A 13352-nucleotide genomic window follows, 5' to 3' on the forward strand; every position below is an offset into this window, starting at 1 on the left:
TGAGCATTATTCTTCTTATTATTTTATTGTTGTTGTTGTTTAGTCGTTTAGTCGGGTCCGACTCTTCGTGACCCCATGGACCAGAGCATGCCAGGCACTCCTGTCTTCCACTGCCTCCCGCAGTTTGGTCAAACTCATGCTGGTAGCTTCGAGAACACTATGCAACCATCTCGTCCTCTGTCGTCCCCTTCTCCTTGTGCCCTCCATCTTCCCCAACATCAGGGTCTTTTCCAGGGAGTCTTCTCTTCTCATGAGGTGGCCAAAGTATTGGAGCCTCAGCTTCACGATCTGTCCTTCCAGTGAGCACTCAGGGCTGATTTCCTTAAGAATGGAGAGGTTTGATCTTCTTGCAGTCCATGGGACTCTCAAGAGTCTCCTACAGCACCATAATTCAAAAGCATAATTCAAATTATTTACTGAATTTATATACCCGGAGGTCTCAGGGTATGTTCAGAGCGCCTTGGCCTTGCCGGTGTGTGAACATGGACCAGCAGCCCGTAGCATGTAGCGAAGGCGAGGGCACGTCTGAGCACGTGCAGAGTGCAAGCACCTCGGGCCCTGCGAACGACGACCGCCGCCGCTGCTAGCCTTGTTCGTGGGAACAAGGCCCGATTCCCAGGCGGGCCTGAGCCCCGGCGCCTCCCGCGTCCGAAGCGGGGCGCTGCCGCCGCCGCCGCCGCCGTACCCTTGGCGAGCGGCTTTCTGCTGACATTGACAGGGCGCGCGCCGGTGCCTCTCCGCGCCCCGCCCCCCGGGCCTTGCGTCACGGCCGCTCGGCCTTATGGGAGTCGTAGTGCGGCGGCCATGGGCTTGGTAGGCAGCGCCCCCGCGAAGAACTACAAATCCCAGGCGGCGCCGGGAGGAAGGTGTGCGCGGAGCTGTGCTGTGGGCAGAGCCCAGCCGAGTCCATCCAAGCCGGGAGTGTCGGGGCTGGAGAGCTGCTGCCGCTTCTGCGAGCCGCGGGGCGCACAGACAGGGCGCAGGGCTGCGCTGCTTGGGGCGGGCGCGGCTCGCCTCCCTCGCCTCTCCGTCCCTCCCTCGCTCCCTCGCCTCGCCGGAGACATGCAGGCGGAGTCGGGGATCGTGCCGGACTTCGAGGTCGGCGAGGAGTTCCACGAGGAGCCCAAGACCTACTATGAGCTGAAGAGCCAGCCGCTGAAGAACAGGTGAGCGGGGGGGGGGGCCCTGCGATCCGGGGCGCGATCCTCCGTCCGTCGCCACCCCCACCCTTTCCCTCCATCCGTATACAGTATATAGTTATCTTCCTTTGCCCTTCTTGCCAGAGCAGGACCGTCCAGCCTTTTCTCCCCACCCCCTCCCTTCGCCACTCTGGACTAAATCTGGAAGGGCGACCTGGCCCTGCTTGTGTGAACTCGAGGACGCGGGTGCAGATCCGCAGCCCATCTCCAACCTTTCTGAAGGAATTGCGGGTGGGAGAGTGCTACAGCAACCGGGCGCCTTTTTTTTAACTGCCCTAAGCCCCTTCTTTCGCTTTCTCTCTGCAAATTCCCCCTTCCTTCCAACTTTCCTCTTACTTGCACCCCCCCTGCCTTTTCCCCATCTTTCCGACGCCCCCTCCCCTTACAACGCCGTGTCTCCCCATACCACTCTCCCCACCCCGTCAAATAATCTCCTCTCTCTTCTCTGGGTCGAGGCGCCTCGCCTTCTGCGCAGGACCTCCTGTCCCAGCTGTCATTCAAGCCCCTTGACCGAAGTCGGGGTGTGTTGTTGTTGTTGTTGTTTGCAAACCCGAGCCGTTGCCCGGTGTCCGGGAGTCCCCCTCCCTACGACCCCCTTCTCCTCTTCTGCCTCCGGGGAGAAAGAAGGAGAAACTTCACCGCAGGACGACAACAACAACAACAACGCACACGCATGCTTCGCTCGCTTGGCGGGTGGGGGAAATGACAGGTCGTCGTTTGCCCTCCGCCCCCTTCCTCCCTGGCAGCGCCTGTGGAGAGTATCCCTCTCCGTCTCTGGCTCCACTTCTTTTGCTCCGACACCTCAGAGCAGCTTGCATAGGCTCCCCCACCTCCCCTTTGGGTTTTCTTTTCTTTGCAAAGGGGTGTGGGTGTGGGTGTAAGTAATGTGTGTGGGCTGGCACGGCTCTGCAGGGTGCCAAGGCGTCGGCGTCGGCGCACATTTCACTTAGGTGCGAGAAGCGTGCGTGGCAAAACAGACCGAGGGTGTCAGGAGCCCGTGAGCACGCCTGCTCGCCCCCCCCCCCCGGCGTTGGGGCTATTTGTTGGTGTCTCTCTTGGAGGGGGGGGGAGAGAGAGAGAAGAGGAGGAGGAGAAAAGAGGGGAATGTTACAGAAGAAATATATACCCAGCAACTATGTGCCTGCTGTTTACTTCTGTGCTGCTGAATCAGGCTGTTTGTAAAAGTTTTTCTCTCTCTCTCTCTAAATACATTGAAATGAAACATCTTTTTACAGATTGAAGCTATATAAAGGCAGCCATTTAGCGAGTGGTTCCTGCCATAATAGCAGTTTTGTTTAGTGTGTGTTACTGTTTGGGCGAGGGAGGAGGGGCCAAGCCCTGTGGCTGGTATTATGTAAAGGGTATTGTTAGACATTCTCACCAGAGGCATTATCTGGCCTTGACTAGGAGTTACAGACTTCCACTAATAGTTAAATGGGTATGAAGCAAAGCAGAGCGGAGAAGGAACGGCTCATCTTCCCCCACCCCCATCCCTTTTCCTTGTAGTGAATGTCCCGGACTGGCTGATTTGGGCAGATTTTTGAACTGCAATAATTTTCTATATTGTTGAATTGTGAGCTTTCCATCCAGGAGTGGCCATGTAAATAAACACCGTGGTTTTTTGGTTTTTTTAGGGGGGGGGTAAGGCAAAGTTCTGGAATGTTTCAGATGGATGGGCCAGATTGTATTGTATGATGATAATGAGCTAGAGCCATGAAACTAAATAGTACTCTTTACTCTCTCCCAAAGTATACATTTCACCGACTATTACATTTGTGCTCCGTGTAAATGTTGCTAACTCACGACAGATTGAAAACTAGAAGCGCATTCACTTGCTTTATAGGTAGATTCAAGCGCATGTAAATATAAAGTCAAGAGTTTTAAAACTCTCTTAGAATTGCTGCAAAGCGGAAATAAAAAGGGACTGGTTAGTCAGCTTCTCTTTTTGTGCAGGTCCACAATAAATATAATAGAGCTTATATCTGGTGCATATTTAGATTTTCTGCAGTTGGTGCTCCTATTCCTGTTACTCTGATGTGAATGGAGGGATGTTTGTGGAACTGTTTTGTTTGGCATGGTGGAGAGGAGCAACATTGTATGGCATGGCCACATTCTGTACTGTGCCTGGGAGTATTAGAGGAAGGCCAGGCCAAGCTATGTTCCTGGGGAGGGGGCAAACTTTTCCAGCTCAAGGGCTGCATTCCCTCCTGTGCAATCATGGGCACATCCCAGTGGCGGGTACAGAAGTGGTGTGGCTTCTATCTCTGTACTGTTACACGAAAGCCACAGGTTTCTATACACACACGTTGTATCCAGGCAAGCAATAGGTATTATCGTACTTAAAAGGTATATTCTAGCCAGGCAAAGCATTCAAGGAAGGCATGCCCAGTTGGTAGTTTGAGCCCCATGTTGGGCAAAATATTCCTGCTTGGGGGGGGGTTGGACTAGATGACCCTCGTGGTCCCTTCCAACTCTACAATTCTATAATTCTACGTCAGGCAACCCTAATCCGGCCCGCCAGTCGATTTAGTCCAGTCCCTGTGGCAGTATATGTCTTGGGGTAAAATCCTTAAAAAAGCTCAGCAACTTCAATACTAAAGAAAGCTCACAACCACTTTGGTCTGCCCTCACGCATCTTCACTTCATGAAATCTGGTCCTCTTTGAAAAAAGCTTGGGCACCCCTGTATGCAACCTCTCTTTCAAATGTGTCACCACCTCTCCTTTCCCCACCCTTTTGAGCCCGATTTGCATTGGGAATTTCAATCAGTTTGGTGCTATATGCACGGATGGTGCTATATGCACACCTGGCAATGTCAGTGTGGGTTTGAAGGGTAGCGTTAAGCCCCAGGGCATTACTTGGAGAGTGAAAGCAGTTTCCTCCAGACCAGTCTCCTGCAGCTATTGTGTCTAGAGGGATCTGGGACAGGAACGCTTTTGTGGACTTGCAGCCTAACCACCTTGGGGTTAACTTGGATAGGCCTTCTGTGCGGATCTTGAATATGCAGGCCAGGAGGAGCCAACTACTCCATGGCACTAAGCCAGGCATGGACTACAATTCTCAGCAACCCTAGCATGTGCAGCGCCTATGGCCAATGGTTGGGGTGATGTGAGTCAACCCCTGAATGCCCTCTTGGTAGCTATCCCTGGCCTACCCTTACTGGCACAGCTCTTTGTGATTCTGGACAAGAATATTTTCCAGCCTTACCTGGAGATGCTATGGATTGACTTTTTGTGTGTGTATGCAGAATGAGGTCTACTGCTGGGCAACATTCCTTGAAGAAAGGTAGAACCTGTTTTTGTAATTGTGATCTATTAATTTAAATACATTTATTATTATTATTATTATTGTTATTGTTGTTATTGTTATTGTTATTCTGTGAACCACCCTGAGACCTGTGGGTATAGGGCAGTATATGAATTCAATAAATAAATTCAATAACTAAATAAATAAATAAATAAAAATTTTATTTTTCAGTTTAACAACAATAATTCTACATAAAACAATACATACATACATACATACATACATACATACTGATTTTGACTTCCCTCCTCCCATTCCCTGGTTTCTTGTAAAATCATTTTCAAAACTACATCGCTCCCCTAAATACATTATTAAAACAAAGTATTGAAATAAATGAAATTTACTACCTTCTCTATGATGCATGTGTTTCATGTTCTAAGAGCACTATGAAAGGGGGGGGGGGCTTTGTTGAATGTTTCAAGATTCTGCTTTGCAGTGTTTTCTTCTTGGCAAGCATGCCACTTTCAATTGCTTCCTGAATTAAAAGCTGTAGATAGATCTGTTGTGTTCGTGCTGCGCTTGTTTTCCATGGCTTCCTGTTGGATGATCTTGGATAATTCCCCACATATCACTAAACTATGTGCAAAATATTATATCCTTTGTAACCAAGGTGTGCTGTAGTGTTACATACTGTGTAAAAAAAAAGATCGGGAATACTTTTTCTTCAAACGCAAAGAAAAACTAAAATACTTTGTAATACTCCTGCAGTATCCTTCGTCTTCTTTTGAAGGAGAGTGATTCTCATGCTGGAGGTTTTTCCTTTGAGTGTGTGGTCTGGGGGTTGAGGTGTGTGTGTGGGGGGGACAATGAGGAAAGGAGGGCTGATGATGAATTTCATCTAGGCCATAGACTGGGGGGCCTACAATCGCATGCTAATGTCGGGGAACTGTGATAAGAACTTAAGCTTGTAAGTTTGTGAAACTTCCCTCTAAAGCCCGTAACTTCCTAGAGCAGAGATAGGGAATCTGTGACCATGCGGGTGTCTTTGGGACTATACTGCCCATCACCACCAGCCAGCATGGCCATTGGTCAGGGATGATGGGAGTTGTAGTCCAACATTTAGAGAGACACAGTTCATCATCCGGAGGTGCCTATCACTGCCCAAAAGCCAACAAGAGAAATGTGATCTCAGTATGTGTTATGTACTGAGTTGAATAGGATCCAAACTGCAGCAGTCTGATCGGTCCTAGAACAATAGGATCCAAAAGGCAGCAGTCTGATTGGTCCTAGAACAATAGGATTCAGAATGCAGCAGTCTGATTGGTCCTAGAACAATGCAGCAGTATGATTGGTTGGCAGGAACCACCCAATCATGCTCCAGATAGAAGTGAATCCACAACCTGATTGGCTTACAGTAGAATTCCGGAATTAGCCAATCATGTGCAGCCCATTGTGTAAATAATGTATATAAAGCAGATACTTTGAGGGGACTTTCATTCATTCCTCCTCACCACTATGAGCTGAATAAAGAGCATGAAATCACTTTGCGACTCTGAATATATTTCAGTATGACATATCCAAGTAATGAATAAGATGAGAACAGCAAAGCGCTTTGTTTATTTAAAAAAAGTGCTGTAGAAATTAATAATAATGATAAATATGGGTCTTTTTTTGTTGTCAGCAGTCTCTAAATCTGATCTGAAAGCAAGCCAAGTCGCTATGTTGTTTTTGTAATTACTAACTCTTTTGAAGTATTGCTGTTTCTGGGAGTACGTTTTCAATTAAAAATTGGGTACCTGGGTTACACGAAACTCTTTGAGACAGCAATCTGCTCTCTTAACATTCTGGAAAGAGCCACACACACTGATGATGCTGTATAAATGGAAAATATTGCAGACTTGAATCAATATAAATGCTGACTGACTTAATTTGGCAGTTGTTAAGTAGGCTCACTGTGGGAAACTCATCAGAGCTGTACTTTTCACCCACCCCTTTCCCCCAAAATCTCAACTGCATTGGAAATTATTATGAAAACACTTGATATATTGTTAATAATCAACAAATTTCTGTGAAGCTTTTCTTGGTGTTCAAAGCAGTTTACTTCAAAATAATAAAACACATCAGGACAAAATCAGTGCTGCAAACAACATCAAAACAGCACATTGTGTTGCTTTCCAGAAGAATCTGGTTTGCCACTGCAAGAGACAGGGACCTGGGCTTGTTGAAACTTTTCTCCAGCATGCCTCTCTTAATTTTCTTAGGATTCTAGTGATGCATCGCAGGAGACTTTAAAGTTCCCTGTTTTCAGAACTAAGGATGGGTTGCTCTTTATCTGAGCTGTTCTCACTGTAGAACAAGAATGGAGAACCTGCAGCCATCTAGAGCTTGCTGGTCTCCAACTCACATCGGCCCCAGCCAACATGGCCAATGGTCAGGGGTTCTGCCCTTGCGCAGGTCGGCAGAATCAAATAGCTAATAGTTTCAGGGATGCAGCCGCTGACACTTATGCTTTGTTTGAGTGTGAGAGCATCAGTGGATTTTCAACTGTCCACTCGTACAGCCATGTTCAGGGGTTGAAACCTGCATATTCAGTGTCAGTAACATTTAACAATGAGGAATTTTTGTTGTTGTTCAAGGTTTTTTTCTTGCTAGAGTTTTGCTTATGATGCACGCGTGCCATCAAAACCTATCTTTCCTTTCACCTTTCAGAAGCTGCGCTGTTCATCTACGAACTATTGTTTATTGATGGCTTTATTCTGGGGATTGGAGTTCTTGTAAACACCCCGTGACATAAACTGAAGCGTAGCTAATGGCTAAAGGGGCTTAGTGGTGGGCCATTTTAGCCAGGCATGCTTCCATGGGGAGAGCATTCAACAAACAGGAAGCCACCGCTGGAAAGGACCATTCTTGTGTCTCCAGCATATACATCTCCCTTGGTGAAGCCACACGAAGAAAGACCAGGGCCTCAGAAGATGAAAAGCAATGACCATGCTGGTCCTGAGCTATATAAGGCTTTATAGGTCAATTTAATTAGTTGGTTTTTGTCATACTCTTTACTCCCCTGTTCCCCAGTAGCCAGAATTACAGGTTTCTGCTGCTTTCAGCATGATATATTATTGCTGTCTTCAGCATGGGCATACTCATCTATTGATAGTGCAAAGTGTTGCAGGGCTTCTGCAAAAATCTAAAGTCCCTGAGCCAGTGTAACACAGAAGAGGATTACATCTTAATATATTTAACTCATTTATCAATACTAAACTCTCTCTCCCTCCCTCTTTGTGACACAAATTGTAAGGGCTTCACCAGAGTTCCAGAAAACTGTTGTTGAGCATCTACCATTTTTATTCTTTCTAACTAAATGTTTTTTTATTTTTCTTCGGTCCTTTGTAAAATGTAAGTCTTGTAGTACAATATAATTCTTATTTCCATTGTGAATATGTTTTTGTGTGCCCAGAAGCAGATTCATGTAACACTGATATGAAGCTCTGACCAGCACATACAATTGGCTCAATGTTGAATTCTAAAACATTGCCTATCAGTTTTTCAGAAATTAAAAATAATCTGTTTGAGAATGTGATTTGTGAGAAGGTGAAGTACCATCTTTCATATCTGGTTGTTTGAATCTTGAAGTATCCTTAATATAAAGCAGTTCTACCCCTTCCAGAAAGACCTTGATAAAGTGTCTTGTTCTATCCATTCTGGAGTCTACTTCTTCATTCATTATCTTCTGCAAAATCTAATATTCATAGTGTTAGGAATTCGTGGGTGATAGACCACTGTGATCACCGGATCAAACAAATGTCAGAATTTAATTGATACTTTGGGTGTTAAAACTGGGAAATAGCAAAACTTGTGTATATTAGACTCATGTGTATTAGGCCAGACCTGTGAGTATTAAGCTGTGTGCTAGACAATGGTAACCCTCTGGAATCAGCATGTGTTAAGCCAGGCTGGCTTCCCATGTGATGTGATAACTTGGGAATGTGGCATTAAGAAGAACACAAAGCATCAAAGGGGTGAGGCCCCTTCACTCACAGATGAAGCTAAAGGTTAGAGAAATGGAGAAGGTGTGATGTGACAGAGACACCAAGCAGCTGGCAGGGCATGATGGTTGATGTCTGTTTGAATCCAAGGGAGGAGGCAAGACCCTCTTGGAGTTTAATGCTGGGAACCCCTCTGTCATAGGCTCAGGTTATATATATGTGTAAATAAGCCATATATCATAAAGACACCACTGTCTCTGCTGTACCTCTTTTCCAAAAGGAAACAAGGACTCTGGCTAGATGCCCCTGGAAGTCCCTGCAATCTCGCACTGCTGTGGAGATTGGGGTGGTATGCAATAATAGTTTAAGATCACTAATGAAAAGTTCTGTCCTCAAAAAGTAACAACAGAAGTAGAAGTTGTTCTGTGAAGTTCTGCTTAAAATTAGCAGTAGAAAAGTCCCAAAGATGTCTAAGTGCGATCTTTCAACAATTACGGGCTCTGAAACTTAACCAGGCTAGTCTAAATTGCTTTACTATGCTAGGGATTAATTGTAATGTGTGATTAGATTTCATGGAATTGCATTTGTTAAATGACATTAGTATAATTAATAATTTGATCTAATGTGACCCCCCCCCCAAATATATATATCTATACATAAACACACACACACACACACACACACACACACACACATACTATGATGATTATTTTTTAAATCGGCCTTGCAGGAGTTTCTTCCTCTTGAGTAGTTTTGCACTTCAGTTTGTCCAGGCTACTGTTTATATCTGTTCCAGTTGTGCAAGAAGTGGAAAATATCCTTTATTTAGAACAAGTCACATGTGCTTTATATTGAGGAACAGAGCTACAGTGTAACAAAATGTGTCTTCGTAAAGGAACAGAAGCAAAAGCTGAGGTCCCCCCCCCAAATCCCTTGTTACCATTTAACATTGTTATAATGAACTCTTTATGAATGCAGTAGTTGGGCAGAAGGGCGATTAATGAGAAACTTTCTGCATTAGTCACATGAAACAGAAGTAGTGACTCCAATACTTTGGCCACCTCATGAGAAGAGAAGACTCCCTGGAAAAGACCCTGATGTTGGGAAAGATGGAGGGCACAAGGAGAAGGGGACGACAGAGGACGAGATGGTTGGACAGTGTTCTCGAAGCTGCGAACATGAGTTTGACCAAACTGCGGGAGGCAGTGGAAGACAGGAGTGCCTGGCGTGCTCTGGTCCATGGGGTCACGAAGAGCCGGACACGACTAAACAACAACAACAAGAAGTGGCCTATATCTTCAGTGGCAGTAAAATGATGCCTAAAGTGAGCCCTCCAGAGCTTCATGGTGTCTAGGAAAATGAATTTCTCTAGATACATGCTGCAGTTACAAAGAATAATGTTTGCTATCGCATTTCCTCTGCTGCTGCTTTCATTCTGAATTCAGGGATTGAAAATGTTCTTCTCCTGAGAACTTTTAATGCTCTGCAAGTGGGAAGCAGGAATACACGGCTTCTCAAATATACCCTGATGAATGAGTAGCAAGTAATGTTGGGTGGTGAGACTAGACTAGAATGCAGAAATTCAGGAGGCATCATATCACAGGGCCTGTCTAGTCTGGGGGTTTTTTTGGCAGATACATTCTGCAGCATGTTTATTGACACAGTAATAGTGCATTAGTAGTACTGTTTATTTATAATGGACAGTCCACACATTCTTTGTCATCATCATCATCATCTCCATCACCATCATTATTATTATTCCTCACCTTTTCCCCTGATGGACTCATGCAGATAAAATATTAATAGGAAAAAACCTCCCTACAATCATTAAACAACAATTAAATGTTAATAGAAATAAATCTACATATAAATATAAAATATCTATTAAAAACATACCAATGATTACAATAAAAGCATCACAGTCCTTTCATTAAAAGCAGTCAGTTCCCAAAAACCTGTTGGAACGAGAAGGTCTTCCCCCTGCTGGACAACAGTGGTTCTGTCATGCTTTGCTGATGTTACTACATTATTGATGTCTGGAGGAGCCACTCTTGCACTATAGTACAAGAAGAGTTGTAAACAAGAACATGAGTGGGATAAAAGGTTACAGGATTTCAGCAGGAAGGACGTGCACTGATTGGAAATGAAGCAGCGTGTCTGCCCTCAAACTTTTTGCAAGCACAAGCAATATTGGAAGCATAGCTGCCCGTTGGGAGCACAAATAATCATGAGTGCACAGTGGGAAAAGCATGTATGGAGAGGCCCACAGTGGGGAGACCCTGATTTCTGTTGTGGTGGTTTCCCATTCTCCACCCTTTCACACACTTTTAGCAGCAGGCAGGGCGACCGGGTCCCAACACCCTCTCCCTCTCCTTCCAAAGGAAGCTCTGTCCCTGGAACGTCTCATTGCTCAGAGCGAGGGCTGCAGGACAAGATGACGTGATCCAAAGAACTGAGGCAGAAGTTGCTGCAACCAGCTAGCCCATGAGGAGGGGGAACTCAAAGAAGCTTGTGCTTCCTCCTCCCCGGCTTGAAGAATCACAAGATCGGTGATTAGAAACATTGCGTCTTTCTCGATAGCCCTCCCTCCACCCTGATGTTACAGAGTAGGTCACTCATGTGCCTGTGAGCTGGCTGCAGTACTGCGTCTCCCAGCTCTAAGCAGAAGTATTTTTTGTGTGCCTCTCTCCAGGGGCTTTTACAGAATCATGGCTTTTGTGTGTGGATGTGTATATTGCAGGAAGGGGATGGGTGGCCTTCTTAAGCCCAAGAGTCATGTGGCGATTTAGGTTGCATGGCAGTGGGAAAGGTTGGAGACAGCAGTGGGTGGAGCCATTCGCCCACTCATGGGGAGCATGCGTTTGGGGAGGAGAGGATTAGCAGCCGCACACCCATGCGCCATCCTGCCCATGCACATTCTTCTTCCTCTTGTCCTGCCAAGCGGTGGGTTCGTGGGCTGAGTGAGCGTGCTTGCGACGGGGCATGTGGCACCTGGGCGAGGGCCATGCTCCAGTGGCGTAGCGTGGGGGGTGCAGGGGGGGCCGGCCGCACCGGGCGCAACATCTGGGGGTTAGGGTTAGGGGGCGCAAATCCACGGGTTAGGGGGTGCAAATCCACGGGTTAGGGGGCGCAAATTACTTGCCTTGCCCCGGGTGCTGACAACCCACGCTACGCCACTGCCATGCTCCATTCTGCCTATCGCAGCAGCACTGCAGAATCCAGCAGCGACGGCAGGAAATGTTCAGGAGCCAGCAAGGAAGATTTGAGGGGAAATATCATTTGCAAAATCATCCGTTAGAAGGATACAATGGTGAAATCCTCCTATAAAGAGCAGAGCCACACAAGGTGGGTAAGGAACTAGCACATATCCCAAGTGTGGCTTCCTTGTCTATATTATTCTAAATACTGTAGATGTATTACAGTGTGCAGAAGACAGTAGTGGTTTTCTACCAGTGGTGATTCACAGGGATGGCCCTGTACCAGAGCCACCTACCTCTTTAGTCTGGGCAGCAGATTCTTGTTAGGGAAAAAGGTGTGGGAGTTAGTAATAGTTTCATTCATGTTGCTGAATGCCCCAAGGAGCGCAACTGTATAATCTTCAATTGTCCCTAATCAACATAGTTCAGTTATTGCTTCATAACAGTGCCTGCTACCCTTAACAGTATCTGCTTCTGTCTAATATCCCCTTTTCAGTTTCTTAAGCATCCACTCACTTTAATACCATTTCTTTCCTTTGGGCCTCTGACATAGCTTATAGTTGTTGTGGTTATTTCTAATCCAGAAACTTTGCTAGGTTTTCTTCACATCTCCCTGCATTTCCAGTTGCTCTTCTCTCTCTCTCAACCTGCCCATCAAGCATGGAGAGCTTGACTAATTCCACATGTCAATTACCACTTCCGGCATGAGTCAACATAAGTGCTTGTTGTGGTGATTGCTTCATTTAAATGTTGATCATAAGGGAATTGCATTCAGTGCACATGCTCTCTTTGGGTACAGCCTTGTGATAGTTTATGCGCATATATATATATATATATATATATATATATATATATACAGTGGTACCTCAGGTTACAAACACCTCAGCTTACAAACACTTCGGGCACCTTGGGTTAAGAACTTTACCTCAGGATGAGAACAGAAATTGCGTGGCAGTGAGAGGTCCCATTAGCTAAAGTGGTACCTCAGGTTAAGAACGGACCTCCAGAACGAATTAAGTTCAAAACCAGAGGTACCACTGTATATATATGCGCATGCATAGGATAAAATTCAAGAATTTTAACCCTACTTCTGTGTGTCTGGGCTATATCCAATGAAGTTGTCCTGTTCATGCCAGCACGTCTGTCTGCACAACAGGACTTCCTCTCCCCCAAACCTTCTCCAGAATTTTAGGGGAATCCCCAGAACAGATTGGGGGGCACAGAGAGGTGTGGGGTGTGTGGGTAAATTCTTATGCTAACAGGACAACTTTGTTGGGTACAGGGCTTTGTGGCTTTTAGCTCATTTTTTATTTCTGATGTGAATTGCTTCCCATGAGAGTTATTGAAGCAATATATAACAATAAAAAAAACAATAGCCAGCAAAAACACATGCAAAACAATGCCAAGTTTAAAACAGGTATAGGCTGGGATAATTTTTTAAAAAAACTGAAACAAGTACCTGAAATGCTTGTTGAAAAAGGATGGTCTTTAATAATAATTGCCAAAAAGGACCACAGAGGCAGCACCTTTCTGATATGTAATGGGACGGGCGTTCCAAGGTTCGGTGCTGCCACAATGAAGGTCCAATTGCCCCATCGCATAGAAGGGAAGAGCCAGTGTGGTGCAGTGGTTAAGAGCGGTAGTCTCGTAATCTGGGGAACCGGGTTCGCATCTCCGCTCCTCCACATGCAGCTGCTGGGTGACCTTGGGCCAGTCACACTTCTCTGA

At 45.9% G+C, this 13352-nt stretch overlaps 1 protein-coding gene across 4 annotated transcripts in view; it reads left to right on the forward strand.

The window, feature by feature from the left end:
- Positions 1–853: 853 nt before the first annotated feature.
- Positions 854–13352, forward strand: part of MITF (melanocyte inducing transcription factor) — a 137576-nt gene continuing 125077 nt past the window's right edge. For 2 of the 4 annotated variants that reach the window (XM_083601655.1, XM_083601656.1), the window contains exon 1: positions 892–1166. In XM_083601655.1, coding sequence (XP_083457781.1) covers positions 1063–1166 — 104 coding nt within the window. In that variant the 5' untranslated portion in view covers positions 892–1062. Of the gene's footprint in view, positions 1167–13352 lie in introns of all 4 variants that reach the window. The other 2 variants (XM_083601654.1, XM_083601657.1) reach the window with 2 other exon arrangements.

This window comes from Podarcis filfolensis, assembly GCF_964270895.1.
Source record: "Podarcis filfolensis genome assembly, chromosome: 2".
Classification (NCBI taxonomy): domain Eukaryota; kingdom Metazoa; phylum Chordata; class Lepidosauria; order Squamata; family Lacertidae; genus Podarcis; species Podarcis filfolensis.